Below are 23,355 nucleotides of genomic sequence, written 5' to 3' on the forward strand. Positions count from 1 at the left end.
CAACTTAAAGTGCTTAGTACTTATGATAGTAAAGTTGGCCCACTTATTTACATGGTTGATTTGATTTCAGATAGATTTGTTTTAATTAAATTCCACCACCTATTATATTTATGAAAGCTACAAATAAAGGTTTGTACTACAATTCGTATTTATAATAATACAAATAATTATTCTAAGCAATACTTAGAGTCATTAACTGAACTATTGTTGCTAAAAAAAAAAGGCGTGAATAAGTATCGACTATAATCAAGTGAACTGCCTTCCATCCTGAAATCCTTTCACCTCTCGTGCCACCCTTGCGGCTCGAACTCATGTCCTCTCCCGGCTTCCGTAGACATTCCTTCACTGTCAGTTAGTGTGCGGTGACAGATACCCATCGGTGAGCCAACAATCCAGCTCCAAGTGTAAACTATGGAAGAGATTAATAACGTTGACGTCACTCCGTGCACAGAATCTGATTATCTGAAACCGCTCAGGGTGCACTATAACCAGGTGAGTTGTTTCTGTCTGATAGCGGCTGAAAGAGGCTGCTGGAGGCTGCAGGCTAGCCCAACCCCCCATTCATATTGCAGCTAGCATGCTAGCATAACATGAAGGCTAAACCGACCTCAAACAGAGACGGTTACTACAAGAACTGGCGTTTACTTCAACAACGACCACGAAACGACCGCATTCGCTCTGATTTCGCTTCCGGTGTGTTTTGCGTGTTTGCCTCGGACCGAGGAAGAAAAGAGACAGCTTTAAGCTAGCAGGCTAACGGTAGCTTGCTGAAGAGGTTTTTTTTTTTTTTTTTTTTGATGGAGCATCACGTTAACGTTAGCTCATGCTTCACATTAGTACTACAAATGGAGATGTAGTTAACACTGTTTAGCAGCGTGACGTGACAAGTTAACTTGTTTTCCGTCTGAATAGCTGGTCAGGCGAGACTTGTTGATCCCAAGTGTCACATTGACTCCTGTGTGGATGTAGCCTGTGAGGTGTTGGTGTCTGTGGGTCAGAGGTCTTGACAGTTCAGCTTGGCTTTGAGCTGCATTCTCCATTTACACGTGGAGCATGGAGTGACTCGCTGGTTCAAAGCCTGTGGCGTTTCGCAGATGTATAACTACTCTAAATGTGTGTTTTGCCACATTACAGTGAGAGTTCAGCTCAATATATAGCATGAAACACGTCATATGCATGCAGCGAAGGACAGCAGCAGTCTTACATTATTGTCCAAGTATTGTTTTTATAGGTGTGGATCTTTTTTTCCTCTCAAACCAGGTTTTTTTTTTTTTTTTTTTTTTTTTTACAGACTGCACCCTTTTGTTGTTCATATTTGGCAATTGATCCCTTACATTTTGTTTGGTCTTTTGAGGACTTTTTGTGGAAAGTCTGAATGGGTAAACAGAGATTGCTTAAGTCATGGTATCAGATAATTCGTCATGTGAGAATAAAGATCATTAATGCATGTACTGCATTTGCCTGGCATTTAACTAAGCATATTGGATACTGTGCCTTCAAATCCAAATACATTTTTACCTGAGTGAAGCCTTAAACTACTGCCCTTTTCTAAGTGAGATGATGGCCTGATGTGTTTATTTTGGTCACTTTACTTATTTAGGGATGTGGCTTGATTGTCAAGCAGCTCCATTAAAAATGTCTCCTCTTATATGCTTTTGTAGTGTTTCTTGTGTAGATTTAGAAGTCCTACTTTGATATATTTATAAATACTGTATTCTGAAGGGCCTGTGGGTGGACGTTTAGTCGCTTTCCATCCATCCATCCTTTCAAATATCCTTTTTTAGCTGCCTATCCAGGTCATGGTGGCAATCAGGGCGGGCAGAATGAATCTTCTGTGACCGAAATCTCGTTAACTGTACATTTTTATCTCAGGAGATCAAAAGCTGTCAAATTTCTTATTAGCTGCCTCAGTGGTTTGCAGTAAACGCTCAATATTGTTCACTGCATAATGGAAATTAAAAGGCATGGTAGTGCGATCCTGGATCATGATTCTGAATCAGTATTGCTATGCTTTATTTATCTGTGTTTTATAGGGTTATGATAAAGTAAATAAATACAGAAATATAAGTGTTTATGCTAAAAGAAAAGTGTGAGGAATGTGTGTGATGGTCTCCAGCAAAGTGAGAAATGCTTCCTCACCCAAACATCGGCTGCAGTCCAGGATGATTTTATTTTTAGGTTTGAAAATATTTGTGCAGTATCTCTGTTCTTGGGTTATAGACTTGGCTTCTGTTGTGTAAAATCAGGATAGTGACAGTGGTGCAGTAGATGAATCATAGTAACTCACTCTGAAGACACATACCTTACCGTACTGTAGATGATAGAAAGATGTTATTTAACCAGTTTTTACTAATGAACTACAGTTAATGCCATATATTTACATGCAAGATAGTTGTTTTTTTTACTCAGGGCTGGTAACAGTGTTCAGAGGGGAACATACTTTTTAAAACATAAAGAAACTGCATCTACCACTGGAAAATGCTCTTTTGTAGTGTTGCTTTCAATTTAATCAGATAACTCAAGTAGCAAGGCACTCATGTTGAGGGGAGCTCATTGAGGAGTTTCTTTTTTTCATTTGGGGTTTACACCTGTGACAGCAGTGGGGTGGGGGTTAAGCTTGTCAAGAGAATGGCGGAACGGCTAAGACAGCAGATGGACAACAAAAGAGATGACTCCCTCTCCGTCCTGTCCTCCCTTTCATCTTCGTCATCTCTCCTCTGCAGCTCGGGAGGAGCTGTTCAGGGACTTGCCACAAAGGCCTTTCAGTCATACTGAGGGAGCATCTCTTCCCCAAACCTTTTATGTTCATGGGTACATCTGCAGCTTAGCCACTGGTCACCAACAGAAACACAGATGCACACGCACACTCTCTAAAAGTAGACAATGTCATGCTTAAGAGGCTCTCTGCATCATTAGTGTTTACTGGTGTTTTGTCTCCTCTCCTTCGGCTCTCTCTACAAGGCAGGTGATTGTCCCTCGTTGACTCTGGGAAACCCCTCTTATCTCTGTCGCCTGGTGCTTACTTTGAATCACGGGTTGCTACTTGGAGCAGGATAATTACCTTCCATTTATTCATTATAATGATTTGAATTATTCATCTGGAATTATTTAGCTTGTACAGCTTACAGCCAGTGGCCCCCACTGCTCCATCAATGAATATGAGATCTATCGAGAGCTTGAAACACACGTTACCTCTCGTGAATAGTTGTTTAGTGGCCGGAGCTGGATTCATGGCAGTGAAATGAGCCCAATATGTCTGAGTGCGTCTAGGTTGAGAGACTGCATGTTTTGAAACTTTGAGTTGGGGCATGTGTTTTAGTATATTCATGTGAGAGGAACTCTAACAAAAGAGGTCATTGATGTTCTTGTTTTACCTGCTGAACATTTTTGTCATTTGAATTCACACTGTAAAACATTTCCCTGCTGTCTTAAAAACATCAATCACCTGAACTAAAGTTGAAAGGTTGGTTAAAAGTTATCACATAAGTAGAACAAATATATATATATATATATATATATATATATATATATATATATATATATATATATATATATATATATATATATATATATATATATATATATATAAACTAATTATTAATTTGAGATAACGATCTTGCACAAATGCTACTGACTGCAGAATAAGAAAACGTTGAACCATTTTTAAACAGAAATATGCTGTGGTCAACTCCTCCAAGTAGTCACTTTGCATTGCAGGGACTCTAACATGTAAGCTGACTTGATGCGATTTGAGGTCGCCATGCTTTCTGTGGATTTTACTCGAGGACACAGTCACATGGGTGTGTACTTGAGGAGTGTGTCCTTGACACTAGATTTGGCACTCGAGGAAGTGAACCATTCACCAGGTTGCTTTAATGCTGCAGATCTGTATTTTTGTCATGACCGGTCGATCAAGTTGCAGGTGCAGATGCTCTCTGTCATTGTCTTTTTCAAACTCTGTTGGTCATTAGTTCACTGGTCGTAATGTGTGTATGATAGCCTCGCTGCCTTTGTCCAGGCTGGTGAGAAGACAGAGACCAGAGCTAAAAGCAGAAAAAAAAACTGGAGAGCCCATGTTGAGATTTAAAGTGCTATTGTATTTGAGGACGGTAGTCGTTTTTTTCTCCTTTTTTTTTGGTTCTTCTTTCTGCTGCAGCTGCCAGCTTTATAGTGTGTGTGTGTGTGTGTGTGTGTGTGTGTGTGTGTGTGTGTGTGTGTGTGTGTGTGTGTGTGTGTGTGTGTGTGTGTGTGTGTGTGTGTGTGTGTGTGTGTGTGTGTGTGTGTGTGTCTGTGTGTGTGTCTGTGTCTGTGTGTGTGTGTGTGTGTCTGTGTGTGTGTGTGTCTGTGTGTGTCTGTGTGTGTGTGTGTGTGTGATGGTTATTAGACTTTAAGCACCTAAAAGACCATACATCCAAGCCTACAATAGCCATTCACACAGGAATCTGTCATTTCTGATGCCCAAAGCCAGAGGGACCACATTCATTTCAAGGTCCCGTGTTCCTGCTTCCTCCCTCTCTCTCTCTCTGTCTTCGTCTCCCTCTCTTTCTCCCATCCTCCCCACGGGCTAATCTCTCTGTAGTAATCCATGTCGGCCACGATTCTCTGTCTCCCCTGGGCCATTCAAGCCTTCCCCGCCCCCCGTCTCTCAGCAAGTGGCCCCAGTAATGAGGGGAACCCCACCATCTGTGAGTTGTGACAGGATACAAGAGAGGCAATATGTGTGTGTTTGTGCGCGTGTGCATGTTAGTGAATTGTTTTAACTTGTACAGTATGGTGTTGTTGTTGAGAAAGAAATCTCTCTTTTTGATGTTTGATCAGTGAAATGAATCATTGCTTAATTAGTTGTGATATATTGAAATGATTACTGTAAACATACTAGATTATAATCAAGATGGTGGTTAGTCTTTCACTTAGTCTCTGACATTACTGATATTGTTGTTGCCGTTGTTTTTGCAAGTTTATTTTTAGGCAACTTCCTGTTGGGAAAATTTAGTTCTGACCTGTTTCCAACCTCCCTCCCTCTTGATGAGTTGCTTTTCTCTTTTGCTTTTCTGAATGGACAGACCTTATTGGCAGTAATATGTATTTTTTTATCATCATCCTTTCACACCTTCCATCATTCGCGGTTAGAAATCTGAAAAAGCTGTAGCTCCCTTTTACACAGGAAGGACAGCACACTGTTGCACAGTTTGTGTGATAAAGCAATCTCACCCTTCTTCTCTCTCAAGGTGGCCAAATTTGATATTTTTCTCTAAGTTTTGGCCTTCCATCCAGAATATTCTTTGGCTTTTTTTTCACTCTTAACAAATGAAGCTTTGGAAAAAACATGTGGGTGAATCTGAAAGCCTCGTGTCATGTGTTACCATAGCTTTTGACTACAAGTAAACAAGTTATGACCAGACAACTTTCTGTTTCAGCTGATTCAAGCTGAACACTCATTGTATGTCAATAAACAGCAATCATTTTAGGCAGTAAGCCATTGCTTAGTAACGCATTGGAGTAATGTGATTACTTTTTTCAGTTACTAATAGCTTTATTGTGAGGTGACAACCTCCGCCCACCAGCACTAAGCTTTTGATGGTCAGTAAATGCCCCCAAACCACAGGCTGTATGCGTCATTTATTGTGGTCAGCCAAGACTCAATAGGCTTTTGAATGAGTGACGGGAATTGTCAATGGGGGCCTAACAATTTTCTGCTGTTGATTGCATCTAATGTTTCATAGCTGCAAACCATACATTTGATTTCTAAATATTGGTGTTGTGTGCTGTATGCTTCAGAAAGTGAATTTTATGTATTGAAAAAAAAAGACTTAAACAACACCAACAAAATCGGAATGAAAAGTCTCATTTATTCACATCATTAGTATATGATGCCACATGTTAATAACAATAATACTTACGTAGCACTTTTCAGAATACTCAAAGACGCTTTACACAGGACAGAGACAAACAGAACAGAACACAAAACAGAAAGACAAAGGAGCAAACAAAACAAATGAACAGAACATTTCTGGTACAAAAGAAAACTGGAGAAGCTGCAATGGAATGAGTCATGTAGTGGAGAGCAGGGGTGAGCAGGTGAAGGCGCGTTTGAAGAGCTGGGTTTTTAGGGCTTGTTTGAATAATAGGTTGGTTGCAAATTAATGTTATATCAAAATGTATGTATTTATATATTTAGTTTGGATGTTATGTTTGCAAAGTATAGTTATTCTTGCTTCAATTCAAAAGTAATATCCAATGCAAAGTATAGTTATTCTTGCTTCAATTCAAAACATCATGCAGTATAGTAAGCGTGAAACATTATAATGTTGGAAAATTACAATTGTTTGTAGCCTACATAAAAATACACAACAAGTTACCTGTAAAAGGTTAATTGATGGGATAAGCTGTTTTGTCATACTTTATACTATAATCACGCTTAACAAAGCAACAAGCCACAAGAAGCACATCACCGCTTCAGTCACAACAAGTAATCCATCACACACACACACACGCCTGCACGCACACACTTTACACCAGTTTTGTTTTCACCGAGGAAAAGCGAGAGGGGTGCGGCCGGCCTGGCCTCACGCAGGAATGATGCCGTGTAAGACACTCGGCACACTTTATTGACATGACAGGTTTTTGTGAGAGTAATTACACCGGCAAGAACGTCTGCAGCGCATGCAGAAGATTTTTGATGACATCACACAACGAGTGACATCGATGCCTCGCTGTTGGCTGACAGCCAGAGAAGATCCATGTGTTCCAATACCCGTACTACCATACTATGAGTATGCCAGAACAGATTTTAGTGTGTCTCAATACATAGCATGTTAAATGTAGTATGACAAAAAGACCAGGATGTCCTACTGCATCAGGTCACATTTTACCACATGTAAGCCGGCATGCTATTCTGACCCACAATCCTCTGCGCAGCAACTATACAAGCAAGAGGGTCAAATTTCAAGGTGCAACGTAAAGATGGAATCATATCTTAATCGCATGCAACGACACAGCCGTTTACTGGCATCAGCGCTGTCTTTAGGTCTACGTATGCATGCATGCATGCATGCATGCATGCATGCATGGAATAGCCTTCATTTCTAAGAACAAGAATAGACTGGCGAGTTTCACATTAAAGTTTTCTTTTTCTCGCCATTTTGAGAGTATAATTGAACCCACAAATGTGATGCTCCAGATACTCAACTAGCTCAAAGGAAGGCCAGTTTTAATGCTTCTCTCACTAGCAGAACTGTTTTAAGCTGTGCTAACATAATTGCACAAGGACTTGTAAGGGTTTTCTAATCATCTATTAGTCTTCTAAGGTGATTAGCAAACACAATGTACCATTAGCACACTGGAATGATTGATGCTGGAAATTGGCCTCTATACGCCTATGTAGATATTTAATTAAAAAACCAAAGACTATTCCACCTAGAATAGTCATTTACCACATTGCTAATGTATAGAGTGTATTTCTGATTTAATTAAATTTTATCTTTATTGAAAAAAATAGTGCTTTTCTTTAAAAAATGGGGACATTTCTATTTCAAACTTGTGAACAGTAGTGTGTATATATAATGAAATACAGAGACAAGCAGTAGGTAAATACATATTTGTCCTAGAAATGATGACCAAGTTTATTTTAGATTAAAGTCAGGCGTCAGGAGTATCTGCTGAGCTCAGTATTCAAATGTGCACACGGTAAGCTTTTATCATAGGACTGACATAATAGCTATTACAGTATATACAGGCGATACCATAGCAATAGTATAAGTACGCCTACACAAACTTTGGCTTCATCCTCTCATTTCACACCACAACATGATAGTTAATGATGCATGAACGGCATTATAGCAGCTTGGCTTCACTTTGAGGCCCTGTGGACGTGACCCGTCAGGTCGTGCACCGGTCGTTTGAAAGTATGATTTATAGTAGTTCTCATGTCCGATGTACTTGAGGTTAACACAAGGCAGTCACCCTGAAGTGAAACACTGCATTTTGAAAGTTACACTAAGTGTGCTGACAGTCTCACTTTTAGTTTGGTTGATTTATTCAAATTCAGCTGGATTTAAGTTTGCTGTGTTGTTGCACAATATTGTGTTGTAAATGTTGATGATATTTTTCGCAGCCATATTCAGCCAGCTCGATTTATACTCTCTTCTAAGATTATTTTTTTTAAATGTCAGACTTCCATGAATCAAGTCGGTCAGTTACATTCGAAAGCTGTGTGCGAGTTTCCTTTCAGATACACATCTTGAAGTTGCTCTTTGGCACAGTGGCACATCCAACTCCAACCCTGTGTTGCCACAACAATAACATTATTATTTCTGATTCTATCAGTGCAATTAGCTTGACATTTCGCCTCCCCCCCCATTTCTTGGGTGGTACTGAAACTGCTCCACCACACTGGTACACATAAAGGCACATCCATTGTAGCTGAATATAAGCCTGTGCTTGTAAAGCTGTCATCCCTGCGTCTGAAAGAGCTCGTGGGTGGAGAGGAGGTGTAGCCTAAATCTGAATTAAGGCCATATTTCCTCAGGCATAGAATATGTAGGCCGACTTTACCATATTTATACAGCATGCAGTCTGTGGATAGAGGAATATAGGCTAGGTTTTGAGTTTATTCACATATCTTTGCTGATCTGATGTAAATGATACAAAAATGAAAGTCTTAATTACTACACAAGGGTTTCAGGTCTTACTTACCTTGAGGATTTTGCCCATCGACTACAGCCTTCATCTGACCTGAACACTGTGACTTCTGCAGGTTTTACCGATTATGATTTCTGCCTTACGAAACTGAATCAACATTGGACGCAATAATATTTAAATGCTAATGTTTGAAACTAAAAACCAGTGGGCAGACGTCTGCCCCTTGTCGAGACTGAAACGGCTGCAGGCACTTCTACATCAGTGGATGCAAACTGTTTGTTGACTTCACATGAAAAGTGAAATGAAGTGATGCATACCACATCATTTGCATTTTCCTTTCTACAGTTTTGTGTCATGAACACACACCTTTCCTTTCTTCACCTTGCACGAATGAAAATCCGCTCAAAATGAACTGGACTATCAGGATTGTTGGCTCATTGTCACCTCACGCTTACTGTTGTGTGATGAGCCAACAATCAAGACAATGTTGGTGTCACTGCCCACATATTTAAGATATTTGTATGCCAGAGCATTTTGTGCTGATTGTGTCTGTAGTGTACCCCTTTTGTGCCTGCCACACGCCTGCCTCGGGCGTTTAATTGTAGCTGCGCTGCTGGAAATGTACTGAAGGAGTGTTCAGCTGCACGTCTTGTTGATGCGATGATGGGACCTCAGGGCATTGAAACGCTTCATTACAACAACTCCTCTCGCGTGCATTTTGTAACTACAGGATATGTTTTAGTACGTAGCTTTCGGAAATCTCCTCCTGGTACCAAGTCCAGAGGTGTGTACCAGGGATCCTTTTTTGACTGGAGATGCAATAAACAATTACTGCGTCAGACTTTTAAAAATCAGCCATTAATGAGATATTACCGAGAAAATACATACACAATGAGGCACCTTTTTTAAACTTTTTAAATCACTTGCACAATTTATCCAGGTTTGTTCAAAATCACAATATGTCTGACTGCAAATTACAACTCTCAGGAGACACAATATTAGTTCAAGGTGCAATGTGTGTCAAAATGCTATTTATTTATTTTAATATTGTTGCGCTACAGAGATGTCCCAAGACTCCCATCCCAAAACATGTTTGGTACAGATTCCCACAAAAATGTTTCCCAAGAAGAAGAATTATGAAACTTCCTCTAATACCTCTAATCGTGTTGCAACTTCAATATCGGTCAAATTGTTCACAATGAGATATTTATTTGCCCTGCTCAAGCTGCTGACTCTTGACACAATCTAAATCTATTGCCAGACTATTTGCTGTAATCTGTGTATTGAATTTGCACATGGAGAATCAACAGACATTGCTGTTATTTAACTTCTGAGTTTTGGCTCAGGTTCAAAATATGAATTATTACAACCATTAAAGTTTGCATTTGTCTTTCACATTAAAAGACAAATGCAAACTCAATAGTGTAATGTTTGGTGCAGGCGCTGTGCTTTTTGATTTTCATCTGCAGATGTTTTGTTTGGGTGTGGTTTGTAGTATTACTTCAACAGGCCCATGCAGGCATCGGTTGTGGGACAGCTGATTGCTTCTCCATCAATCATTTTGATTAAATCAGCAGAGTTTTGTCATCCTGCCATACGAGTCACATTCAACAATGCTACTGCTCAGTTGCGCCATGTTGCACACTTTTGGTATACTCTGTTGTTTCACTTAGTCGTCAAACCCCAGCGTTTGAGGATTAAAATAGTGTTTTGTTTATTGTATTAACGTATGCTTCATTTGGTCTTCTTCCTTTACAGAATGGCACAAAGAAATCCTGGGACTTCATGCGAACCCACGATAGGTAAAAACACACTTTCTTCCACATACACACACACTCTTGCACAACGAGATGGTGCAGCTTGCTGGTGAGCTGTCAGAAGAACCGTTGGTTTTGCTTAGCCAAGACGTGACCTCGAAAGAATAGCTGCCGGTGAAATCACTTTGAAATGTAAAGAAAAAGCTGCACGTCCGTGTCAGGAGACATTTTGTGATCTGAATAGCTTTTCACTCAAGTATCTGAATATGATCGAGCTCCTGGGGAGCAAACAAGGATGAATTTGATGATCTGAGTGACGAAAGGGCCCCAATCTTGACCCTCACCATCGCTGTACCTCTACATATTACATCTACTTTCTATTCTTAACCTTTTTTTTTTTTTTTTTCAAGAAAGCAATCAATTTATTTTTGGTAATTTTCTACTGCACAGTAAAATATATTGATACAATTACATGCTCATGCGTTGTGTGCACAGTAAAAGAAATAAGCTTTTGTGAGTTTTTACTTGTTTTTTGTGTTCTTTCACCTGTAGCTATAACTAGCACCTCTCACCCATGCTATTTGTATATCATCTATTCTCTAGCAACACTAAAATATTACAAATACTGGAATAGCAGTCAGACCAAAACCTACCTTGTTTTTTTCGAGAACTGGTGCCCTGCTATTCTACTTGGCAATGGCTATAAATGTCTTGAGCTTCACAGGGGGCACTGTAAGAGAAATATCACACATTTGTGTCAAAACCCCGGTCCCTACTCTCCGTTCTGCCCAGGGTACCATAATGCCCTGCAGTAAGTTTCAGGTCATTTAAGCCCTCTTTCCTCCACCCCTGACCCAGAAGAGAGGTCCCTGGGAAAAACAGTTCAACTGAGGCAAAAGCAGTAAACCCCATACTGTACTTCCTAAAGCAATAGCCCCTGGGAACATCCAGTTTTCTCCCAGGTCTGCAAAGTGTTATTCCCCCTTCAGGCTGTATTGAAAGGGTCCAGGGTTGTTTTACATTTTTGTTTAAGTGCGCATACTATCTTCTCCTTTGCAGCAGAGCAATCCGCTCATTGATCTCACACCACATGTCACCCTGAGATATTGTGGACCCAAGGGGACTGGAAATGGCTAAATCCATTATTTTCCGTCACATGTTCCATGGTCTCCAACTGGGAGATCCTCTAGAGGTCACAGCCTGATGAAGCCAGCAGAATTGCGTCATTGGCAAAAAGCAGACGCACAATGTTCAAGTCTCTGCTCACCGCGACCTTCCTTCACGAACGCAGAGCCTCCAAGACGTCTAGTGGGACACGGTCATGAGCTGACTCCAAATCTAAAAAAACACATGTCGGCTGGGTGGGCAAACTGCCATTGTCTTGGCATTTTGACACCTATGTGTTTATGGGAGTATTTACGTGCAGTTGCTTGTTTATCACTGGAAGTAACATTTAATGACAGCCAGTGCACGAAATTGAAGTGACCATGCATATGTTAAGCTCTTGCTGTACTCCTGCTCGTAGATGTGTTATTTAACCCATTTCTTTCCTGTCCAACAAAGACCTGATCGTAGTGTCTCGATACCGCACGCTTTGCAGTGCAACATTTCCTCACCTGAACTGCTCCTCCGTACGTCCGTCATAACCCAGTTTTCCCGCCGTCCAGCAAGAAGCCCCGCGGACAAAGCTTAACGGTGCATGAAAAGTCCTGAGCGTCCGTTTAGCCTGCTTCTTGGTTTAACCATTAGAGCATTTATCTTCAGTGGGAGGCTGTAGAACAGCTGTAATGGTGTGGAACAGCACCACAAGGCACAGGCCTGCTTCAGTGGACAGCCTTCATGCCTCAGGCCTGTGTTTCCCCACTTTAAGCCCAAATGTACCAACAGCATGATTTCAGTGCCACTGGGAGTCCATGGGCTCATGATCATCTCAGCCTCAAAATTGCTCAACGCTCAAGTCAGCTAATATTCATATTAGACTTTAACTTGAAATATCTGTATTGGAGACGGATATTAAATCGGTATCAGCCCAAGCACTGTAGCGAGAAACAAGTTGTAATAGCAATGTCCAATAAAGTCCTCTCACCCTGGGAAAGACAGGGCAGGGCTTCCTGCTGCCTCGTACACATCCGCTTTCCCAACACCGACAGCGGGCCTCAAGTCTCCACTGGCAGCAACAGTCACGCTCACATACTCTCACACACACCGCAGTGAACCACCTGCATGTATACAAGTCACTGGGCGCTACATCTTCCTTGTTGGGAGTCAGCAGTTGAATCTGGAACTATTTGGTCCTCTTATTCCATAATATTGTTCATTTTCTATTTCATCCTTCCTGAACGCCAGAGGCAGCGCTTGACACTGGATATCTTCCGTCTCGCGCACGCGCAGGTCGAGTATTTATAACAACAATGTCACCTGTGACCTCGGATGACCCCAGCCGGGTATAACTTCCGGCCTCATCCTGTGGTCAGTCCTGAGGAATCTTCTCACGAGATTACGAGTGACCAAGAACTCTGGCGGTCATCCAGGATTCATAGCATCGAAGTTTCCTTAATAACTCTGGTTTCCCATTATGTTGGACTTGAGTTTCAATATAAACTTGTATGTAGCATTCAGCAATGAAGGTTGACAAACGACATCATTAGATGCCTCTCGCACAGCGATGTCCAACCACCGGGCTGCGACCCGGTACCGGCCCGTTGGTCCCTTGGTACCAGGCCGCACAGAAAGAATTAATGAAAAAAAGTTCGGAAGATGTTTTATTTTGATCAGATACATCCGTCTGTCCGTCTTGACACATATGAAGTGTTTCAACTCTGCTGGTGTTCTGGTCTAAAATCAAGGCAAGAATATCAAGAGATCCCATGAAAACCATGACTCCATTTCCAACATCCTTTGTGAAGGGGGGTTTAAGTTGAGCACTAGACCGGACATAAAGGTTTAAGTAACGGAGGAGCTCACTGGACGCGCCCGCCAGACAACGGTTGTCAAGGTCCGGTTGCCGGGATGGAGTGATTAAATGGTTTGACATGCGTCATACACTGATGGACTTTAGTTATTTTACACAAACTTTACCCTCGTCTTCAGAAAAAAATCTTCCATCCGTTGGGGTTTGCTTGGACGTCCACTTTCAGCCACAAATGTTTAACCCTGTAGTCAGGTTTTTTAAAAAAGACTCTGTTTCAGATTCCCAAGCCAAAAATACTTGTGGACCCACCACACCAAAATGCTAAGTGTTCCCCACACACTGGTTTTAATCCAGTAACAATTGCAACATGGATGCAAAGACATTTAGTACTAGAAAAAGTTGTCAGATTTGAGTTCAACGTGACCTTTTTTTGTCTCTTTCTTTAGTGTGTCAGTGCTGATCTTCAACACCAGCTCACACTGTTTTGTCCTCATCAAGCAGTTCCGCCCAGGTAAGTTGTCAGAACACAAAACAGGAGACTAACTTTAATCTGCGATCGAGTTAAATATTTTCTTCTTGTCACCCACATAGATTTAGATTGTTGTACATCCGGTGGGCACTTTGACTAAAAAAGCAGTACATTACAATCCCTGTTTATTCTACTGGGTCTCAGTAACAATGCAGACTCATAAATAGACCGCAAGAGGCCCGTTACAAAGCAGCCTAACCTCCTTTGTTAGGTGTCGCCAGGGACTGTTCCACAAGGCAGTGTGCTAAATTCAAGGAAGTCTGGGCATTGCTATGTTTTTTTCCTCTCGTCTCTCTTTACTGTTGGGGGGAAAAAAAATACTGTCCTTTATCTGATTAGAAATCAATTCCTCTACAACCTTTAAAAAAACATTTTTAAAGGAGTGGTCCAAATGTCATATTATTGGTATCAGACAACAAATGCTTAGTTTGTGCTACAGGGCTAAATATAAAGTACATAAAAGGTTTCACCTAGGATTACATTTCCTAATATTTTCATACGTTTATTTCAGGTGAGTCGCAGAAATAAAATGCTGCTCGAAACTCTGATATGTGAATGATTATATCTGGATATTATACTGTATGTGCTTCACTTTCAGTTGGTATTTCCAGTCGTGGCAGTGTTAGCCAGCATTTTAAGCAAAGCTTTCAAAGATTAGCATGCATCCTGTCGGGACGCAACGAAAGTACTGTTTTCATCATTGATGAATTTCTCGCTTACTTTGTCATTGATTCGTCATAGTCTAAAAAAGAAGAAGCAAGTACACATACATAAACCATCCAGGTACAACAGTATTTCTTTTTCTTCTTCTCCCAACCAGCTGTATTTATGTGCGAGTGGGAAAGGACCAAGACGCAGCCGCCTCAGTCGGCTGAAAAACCCGAGGAGGGCGCCTCCGAAGCCACCGCCCCTGCCCCCGAGCCCCAGGAGGGCCAGTCGGCGGCAGAGGGGGAGAGCTCTTCTCAGCAGCCCCCGGCCTCAGCGGGGGTCACCTACGAGCTCTGCGCCGGGCTGGTGGACAAACCCAATCTATCTCTGGAGGAGATCGCCCGGCAGGAGGTGCTGGAGGAGTGTGGCTACGATGTGCCGGCCTCTAAACTGAAGAGGATTACTTCTTACAGGTAAGCTGATTGAACTTTTGTGTGTTCTGAAGCCGTAGGTATTATCGATGAAGTTTAAGTCTGTTCAATCCCAACACTAGTACTTTTTGGGACGAGGCATTTCATTGTCTTTTTAAATATCTACTTTCGTCTCTCCCGCTGGATTTCTTGTCCCTGACCAATTAATATCATGTTGTCCTATTTTGTATGATTTCCATTTATCATTTCTGAACCTCCTTGAGCTATGTTCACTCAGAAATAACCCAGCTGTGTTTCATTAGTTGAACTGATTGTTCTAAAATATACTGCTAGGTACTATTAAAGGGTCACCTTATTTTCCCATGTTTTTTGTCTAATTGACTAATAGTGACAATGTCAGCACTGCAGATGGGAACGACCACATGTCGTCCTATCGTACAACCTGACATCATCAATATACATCCACTAAACGTGATAGCTTTTTCCGTTATCCTGACATGCTTTTGTCTGTACTGATTCCAGGTCAACACAACAATAACATTATTTCCGCTTTGTCTGCAGCAGCTCGCTCCACTCTTAAAAGGTGCTTTGCTGTATGGTTTTTTTTGTCGTCCTCTGTGGCTGACAGTACTCATCCTGGTCTAAATGGTCACTCTGCATGGTGCAGTGTATAGACAGGAATGTCAGATCCCACAAGTAGCCACAACTTCAGTCTGTCCGTATCCAGAAGTAGGCCCTAAAGCATTATGTTCATACATGTCGGAAATATGCGAACGTGAACCATTTTAATCAAACCCAACAAGCTCGGTTGGCACTGACGTGTCCACCATGGATGTATTCCACTATTTCACCGTCTTCTTCCGGCAACACGTCAAGACTCTTTTCATAAACAAGTACTTGACGTGGATGTAACGGTGCCAAGGTGCCCTATAGGATTACATATCAGTGGCTCTCAATACGGGACCAATTTCAGAAATAATTGTCCAGATCGGTTGTATACAAAAACATAGGAAAATAGTCTACAAGTTTCCCTTTAAAAACACAGAGTGATAGCTTGTTCAAAACATTTTATGCACCAAACACAATCATTTGCCTTTAAACAAAGTAGCATAGCTCGTCGTGGATGAGTACTGAACGTTGCCAGTTTTCAGCTGTCAAGAGTTTCAGTTATTTAAATTCTGGGTTGAGTATCCCTTTGAATCTCAAAGCTTTCTGAAAGTCCACTTTATAAGATGCACCCAAAAGGAACGATGCATTTTTCATGAATACAGTTTGACTTTGGTGGAACTACATGGAGATTAAAAAATGCAACCGTAAATTGGTGATGGACAGAATTTTAGATGAAGTGCCAACATGATAATTGCTGATGTTATGTAAGTGAGCAGTAGAGATGCATCAGGGGAAGCATCCATCTTTGTCAACTCATTATTAGCTCTACATCTTGCCGCACGCAGCAGTTTAAGGATGAACAGTCACATTAAACAGCCGCACCTGGACAGCTTTGACTGACAGCTCTCATAACTGTGCTTTTGATTTGACTAGCACACCTCCTCACGCTTTGTTGGTGTTGTCTATGACCGTTGTTATGTGTGGGCTTCTTCCATTAAATAGATGGGTATCGTTTTAACCCTCAGGACCCCTATGAGGGTGGTTTTGACATATGTGTGTGGTGAAGTTCTGTGCTAATAGTAAGCAGCCCGAGGTCACTTTAGTTGAAATGGCATTGAAGATACTTCAAAATACTGGCGTGTCGCTTATTACCAGCATTCACAGACAAGGATTTATAAATTTCATATTAGACAACATATTTATAACAGAAAGCCTTCAGTATACACTGGGTACAAGATATTAAAAAACATGGGTGTTAAACAGACAGAAACTTAAAAAGACACTCTCAGGTTTGGTTTAGTATTAGGGACTAAAAGTCCCCTACTTTATGAAACACTGATGTATTTTATTAAATAATGAAAAAACAAGACAGATTTTGGACCCTGTATTTAAATTTTCACACGATATCCAGCCCCGCAGTATTTGCAAAATCTACGTCCATATCAATAATCTTTTTCTTTCCCTTCTTCCCCCCGACAGGTCAGGCGTCGGTGTCACAGGTGCCAAGCATACTATGTTTTACGCCGAGGTGTCTGACGACAACTGCGTGAGTGCAGGTGGAGGTGAGCCGCGGGAGGGAGAGCTTATCGAGGTGGTCAAAGTCCCGCTGCACGAGGCCATGACGTTTGCCTATGACGAGCGTATACCCAAAACCATGGGCGTCATTTTTAGTTTCATCTGGTTCCATAATAACATGTCTCCCAAGTACAAGATCTCCACCAATGTGTAACTAGTATTAACCAACCATCTTTATACCGTTTATTCCAAATTAAATCAAACACTGGCCCAGCACATCCACTCTTCCCCTCATGGCTCTTCATCCTGTATTGCCTTTTTGCTTATTGGTACATGATGAAAGGTGGGCCCCTTGTCTTGTTGCCAACAGGTATCTCTAAGTTTTGTCCTGTTTACCTTTTTTAAGTTTCATGTGGTCTTAATATTTTCCCTAAAAACAAATTTGCCATAGCTGGTTGTCACTGGCACATTTTTCTCTTCTTGATGATTTTTGTAGTCTGTTTCAGTCATTTAATTTACTGTGCCGTCTGTTATAAATGGCTACATATCACTGATTTAATTTGCCTGCCCTTGATTAAAGGAACACTCCACTGCTTTTAGTGTAGGTTCTTGAATGTTACCTGCATTTATAAAAAGCAAAAAAAGCATTTAAACACACCTGATGTTGGTGATAACAAAATAAAGCCATTTGCCATTCTGCTAACAGTCAAATAGACCAACTTGTCAAACATATTTTAAGCATTCCTACAACTCCCAGCATTCATTGCAAAGTCTGTGACGCTAACCAGCCACGTGCCCCCGGTCAGCCACGGCTCGCTCACATTTAAGTTAATATTTGTATTGGAGTCAATGCAAACAGTTCTACTTGACTGGCAAAGTCTGCAGGAGGAACTTTGCATATTAATATGAAAATACACATTGTATGAACAATAGCTAGTTTTTGTACTGGTCATTCCATGAACCATTAAAGTTACAGATCAGGTCACGAAGCTCAACCAAACAGTGGAGTATTCCTTTAATCCATGATCCAGTAATGCAAAAACTATGCTAGTCAATGGTGGGGCCTTGTAACGATTGAGGTGTTCGGTGTGTTTTAACCACCACTTGTTCAAGCACGCCTCAATAGTTTTCTCTGATCCACAGCCTTTAAGCAATACTTATGACAGTACCCTGGGCTAAACAATCAATGTCACTGAAACCGACTCTGTCAGAAAACCTTCATGAAGTCAAATCAGTGGGCATATTGGCAGACTTTTTCTTCTACAAGCCAAGTGGAAAAATGTGATTTAGGTATTTTTTCACTTCACAGAAAAAGCATACGCCCACCTTGCCCCTGCACCGAAGGCTTCGCCTCAGTTCTATGTGTCATTGTTCTCAAGCACAATCCTGCAAAGGGTTACCGATATTCAGACTGTAACATGTCAGTGAATAGTTTTCATTTCGTTTTTGAGTTTTGAAGGAGTTCTTTTTGCTCTCCGGTGCATCTTTTTTTTTTTTTTATCGTTTTCATCACAATCAAAGTCATTTAGAGAAAGTTCCTTTTCTACCCGGCATATCAACACAACATTGCAGGTGTAGGAGCATATTTAAAAGGACTTAAACCCATCAATAAGATTGGTCGTAATTCATTTCAGAGGTTCTGCGTTGTAAATCTCGGATGGTCATTAACACACAAACCTTATCTCACAAAGTGAATCTCAACAGCAGTTTGCCAAAATCTCAGGTCCAAATAGTCAAACTTTTGGTCATATTCAGGGTGGATCTCTGGATGTGATGATGACCAGCATGTTATTATATTAATATTTCAAATTTATTTGCAGCCCAAAGGCACCATAGTTCTTACTATTCTTGCTATACGTTATTGTTTTTCTTCATTCTAAAAGGGCTGGTACTTCATTTATTAATCAATATGTGAATAGGAAGCAATTCCCCCTCCTTGTAGTTTTCTTAAAAATATGCAAGTTCTGAATCAAAGACACCACCATTTTTAGAAAATTACCACTCACAACTGATAAAACATCTCATTATTTATACATTATTCCTGTTAGACATAAGAAAGTGACTCTTCTTGGTGCACCTGCAGAGTTTGGAAGTTGGAAAATATGTGTGACAAAATATAGTGAGTGACATTTTACGTTTATTTAAAAAAATAAAATAAAACCAACTGCCTGAATAAGTTGGTTTGTTGACTACAAAATAAAAATAAAAATGCTGTATGTTAGTTATGTGTTCATTTGTAGTTCAATGGTAATGACACCTTGAATATACTGAAGGTGGAATCATAAGTTTAAACCTAATCCTGCTGTTTCAAACACAAACAACCACAATAATAAAACTTACTTGATGTATTTGTCTGAACTCGGGTGAATGAAGAAATACTTCAGTTAACGATAAGCATCAATCCAGGATTAATTTAGTTCCTCCGGCTTTTTTTCCAAACCTGAGGAACAACTGACAATCAAATGTGAACATTTGTCTTCTTTTACCCTTAAAACGTTGTGTTTTTAAAAAAAAACATTTTTCTTCGTGTGTGTTTGTCCTGACTGAATCTTACTGCGGTTCTCTTAGAAGAGGACTGGGCATCGGTATCGGACATCTCCACACGGCTCGAGCTCTTAATCCATTGTTTTTATCTACACAAACAAAGTGAAGAGAATTTGTATCAACCAAACTAAATATGTTTCACCTACTCGAGTCAAATATATCCACCCAGACTTTGTAGGAATATATGCAGAACCCTTAAGCCATATTTATCTCCCGTGACGCCCCAACCAGTGAGCTCCGGTCTCCCTCTGTCCGTCAAAGATCATTCCTTGATGTAAGATTGTATAGTTTGCTGGAACTGCTTGAACACATTTTATTTTGTTCATTTTCTTTGGAAAAAGAAAGATTTCTCTTTTGCTAAATGGATTCATATTCTCTCAATTTAGCAGCCAGACCTGATGTCCATCACTAAATCAGATTCTCTTTGTGTTTTTGGTAATGATCGTAAATTTGGACGAAAGATTTTGAGCGCATACAAACTATAGGAAGTATCTACCGTGTGTATTGCACCTTTTGAAAGCCCGTGAATTGACTAATGGACGTCCTGTTAGTGTTATGTGTGAAGTTAATCAAAAGAGACGTTCACACTAGCCATGTTTCCATTGACTTATTTGTTTGCGCGAGAATAAAAAAAACAAACATCCTCAATTACAGGAATAACGTTTTAACTTTAATGATGATACACTTTTTTTCAGCCGAATATTCCCATAACGTGCTACTGCTCGTCTTCGTTTCCAGACAACATGAAACTTGCCCAATTTCAACAAATTGCTCTCTCTATTTTTCTCTCGTAGATGGTTTTATGGATGAACCGGCTGGTTTTGTTTCCGGTTTGCAACCTCTACTTCTTGCTTCCTGGCAGATTAAAGCAAAAGATTGTTTTAAATCAACTTGACAATCAACTTGTTAATTGACTGGAAACATGGCTACCACAACACTCACAGGGTTTTGAAACAGTATTTTTTTAACCACACTTTACATCATGATAACCAGCCATCATAATATCTTTAAATAGCTATTTTTTTTAGCTTTCAGACAGTTATTTACTTGGCACCATATCCTTATTAGGTCCCAGACCTTGTAATTTCCTCCATCTTCCATGTGACAAACCTTTCTTTTGTTTTCAGCTGAATAAGGTTCAAGGGGATCTCAACTTGTTGAGTTAAACGGAGAACCTTATTGAAAGGTTCTCACAGTTTTCCATCGTCTTGTTCTCGTCTGGTATGAGATGAACCTATTGCGGCAAATAATAAAGTTGGTGGTCACTTTTTGTTGCCCACATTTTAAATGGGTTAGCCATAATCATTCCAAAAGTAATATTCCTCTGTGTATCTCAGTTTGCTGTAATTAGGCCGACTGCTTCTGATATGGCCTGATGTAAATCAGAGCCATTCAAACTTTTAAGGCCAGTCTGTAACTTTGTGTGCCTGTCAAATGTGGAGAACTGCCATGTGACTTCTCTTTTGGCTAATATAGTTTTTCTTTTTGAGGAAAGTTATAGCAAAACCACAAAGGCTTTTATTGGCCTTTTCCATGGGCACGTCACTGTGGGCAACATCAGCCAGCAGCAGCCCAAACTTCTCCACACCTTCACTCCGGCTATTATCTGAAAGTTGAGTGCATTTAGTGAACATCAAGGAGGACAGACAGCAGCTTTAATGATTGACGAAACAAAAGTGGCATCCACAAAAATAGACGGCAGCTGCGGGTGCCAACCAGCATGGCGGCACTTTAGTTTCAGCTGGTTCAACCAGAGGCAGTTATTACATATACAAATTGATGTGAGGCCTGTATTTTATTTCTGTTCAGCCTTTGACGTCAAAACTCACAATCTGGTCTGTTGTCAGACCTGCTGTCTATTTTATACTCTACCATTTTTTTTATTAGTTTTATAAGCTATTCAGATGTGACGGCTATGTTTTTATAATCTCATTTAGTTTCACACTTATGCGTTTTTTCTGAATAAAATGCTGAATAGTTTTTTCATGTAAAGGTTGTTAACGCTTGTGATTGGCAGTGTTCTTGGAGGACTTGAAGGAAGCGTTTGAACTTGCTTATTTGCCATTTTTTGCAGAGAGTTAGATGAGCGGATAGACTTCACTCAAGTCTGGATGATACATATGAAGCTACAGCCAGCAGCTAACTCAGTTGAAGCGAACCAATGGCCGGCTGTAACTTCATATTTACTTCTACGGCCCGAGAGAGTAATATCAATCTTCTCATCGAACTCTCAACAAGAAAGCCTATCACCCAAAATGTTGAACTATTCCTTGAAGTCTCCCACCGAGGCGATCCTGATTCCCCTCTCCGTCTAAAGTAAAGACACTTTTGACAGTCCAGAGTGAGGTTGCAGACTGTGCCACCGGTAAGCCATACACTACTTCTATTGAATAAAACACTAATTTATGAGGTAAGTAAATGGTTGCTTAATTCATTCTTGCCTATGCTGGAGATTAACCATTAACCCGGCATTGGACATTTCTACCTCCATCTCTCAGGCACATAACGACAGTATTTAGTGTCCGTTTGCTTGCTTCTAAGGCGCTGACATATCAAATTCTCAGCAACATGTCAGAAATGTCAACAGTCAGTGGTTCTCTGTGACAGAATACTTAGTTCATCGGTACCAGACTTTTCTAGATGTACCCCCATGGCTATGCTGTAGTTGCTTCTTCAACTGTGATCGTGTTTTCGTTTTCTTCCGTTGATGGTTTGTGCACCGTTTGACGACTACTTGCTGTAATTTTTAGTGATCATAAGCTGAGCAACAGTTAAACGTGAACATGTTTTTAAAGGTGCTATGTGTAGTATTCTCTAATTACTGTTAAATTGGACCACGGATGTGACATGTTCAAACGTTACCTCTGGTCTTCTGCTCAGCAAAACTTCATTTGTTGGGAAAGTCACTTGATTTTAGAGTCGATCATGTTTGCTTCTTTATTGGCAAATTGCAGCTGAATATTCAGAAGCAACAAGGGGAAGATAATCAGATTTGCTGCTATTAAGCTGTTAATAGTGATTAAAAAGTGTAGCACATGTTATTCTGTTAGGTAGTTTAATATTCAGCTAAAATCCTACACATAATACCTTTAAGCGAAGGAAATATGATTTTTCTCACGGTAAAGACATGAAGAATTTTTTCCAATTGTGATTTTTTTTTTTCCACTAAATTTGTGTTTAGAAAAAAGTATTTTCTGAAAAATAAGTACAAACACTATTACGAACATTGCAGTTTTAAGAATTTATCATGCTTTTTTATTTGTTTTTGCTTTCTTAAAAGTGTATTCTCATTGTGGGCAGTGTTATAAGTAATGTTTCAATTTTGTTAATTTATTACCTAAATGTTGAAATATTAAAACTTTTAAAACATGACACTTGGTACAAACATACAGTATATATTTAAATATGATACTTTGCATGTGCACTAACTGTGTTGGATTAAACTGCATTAAGTTGAAATAAAATGGGTTTGATGCCCAAAACTCAATTTTTTTCTTTTCCTGTAATTATTATTTTATATGCTCCAAGCCTATTTTAGGAAAATGTCACGACCACTACACTACAGACCATAAACTGCGTTTGAAGTACAACTAAACGCTGGCATTTTGAGGCGACGTAAACTGTACTCACTATTACTAATTGGGAAATGAAACACTATAATGTAGTTGTCAGCAGATATTTGGGTTTATAATATGTCAACAACTATAATTCCTTCTGTAAACGCCTTGAGTGGAGGCTGCTGTAAACAGATGATAAATAACAATAAAACAA

The 23,355-nt window shown here is 40.2% G+C and overlaps 1 protein-coding gene across 1 annotated transcript; it reads left to right on the forward strand.

Moving 5' to 3' along the window:
* Window positions 1-351: 351 nt before the first annotated feature.
* nudt14 (nudix (nucleoside diphosphate linked moiety X)-type motif 14) lies at window positions 352-23,071 on the forward strand. The gene is made up of 5 exons (XM_068577229.1): window positions 352-492; window positions 10,399-10,442; window positions 13,755-13,819; window positions 14,658-14,958; window positions 17,005-23,071. The coding sequence occupies exons 1-5, from the start codon at window positions 412-414 to the stop codon at window positions 17,252-17,254; spliced, it is 741 nt and encodes a 246-aa protein (XP_068433330.1). The 5' UTR covers window positions 352-411; the 3' UTR covers window positions 17,255-23,071.
* The last annotated feature ends 284 nt before the right edge of the window (window positions 23,072-23,355 follow it).

This window comes from Clinocottus analis, unplaced genomic scaffold (genome assembly GCF_023055335.1).
Source record: "Clinocottus analis isolate CAN_PGR_092001 unplaced genomic scaffold, fCliAna1.0.p SCAF_15, whole genome shotgun sequence".
NCBI classification, from domain to species: Eukaryota; Metazoa; Chordata; class Actinopteri; order Perciformes; family Cottidae; genus Clinocottus; species Clinocottus analis.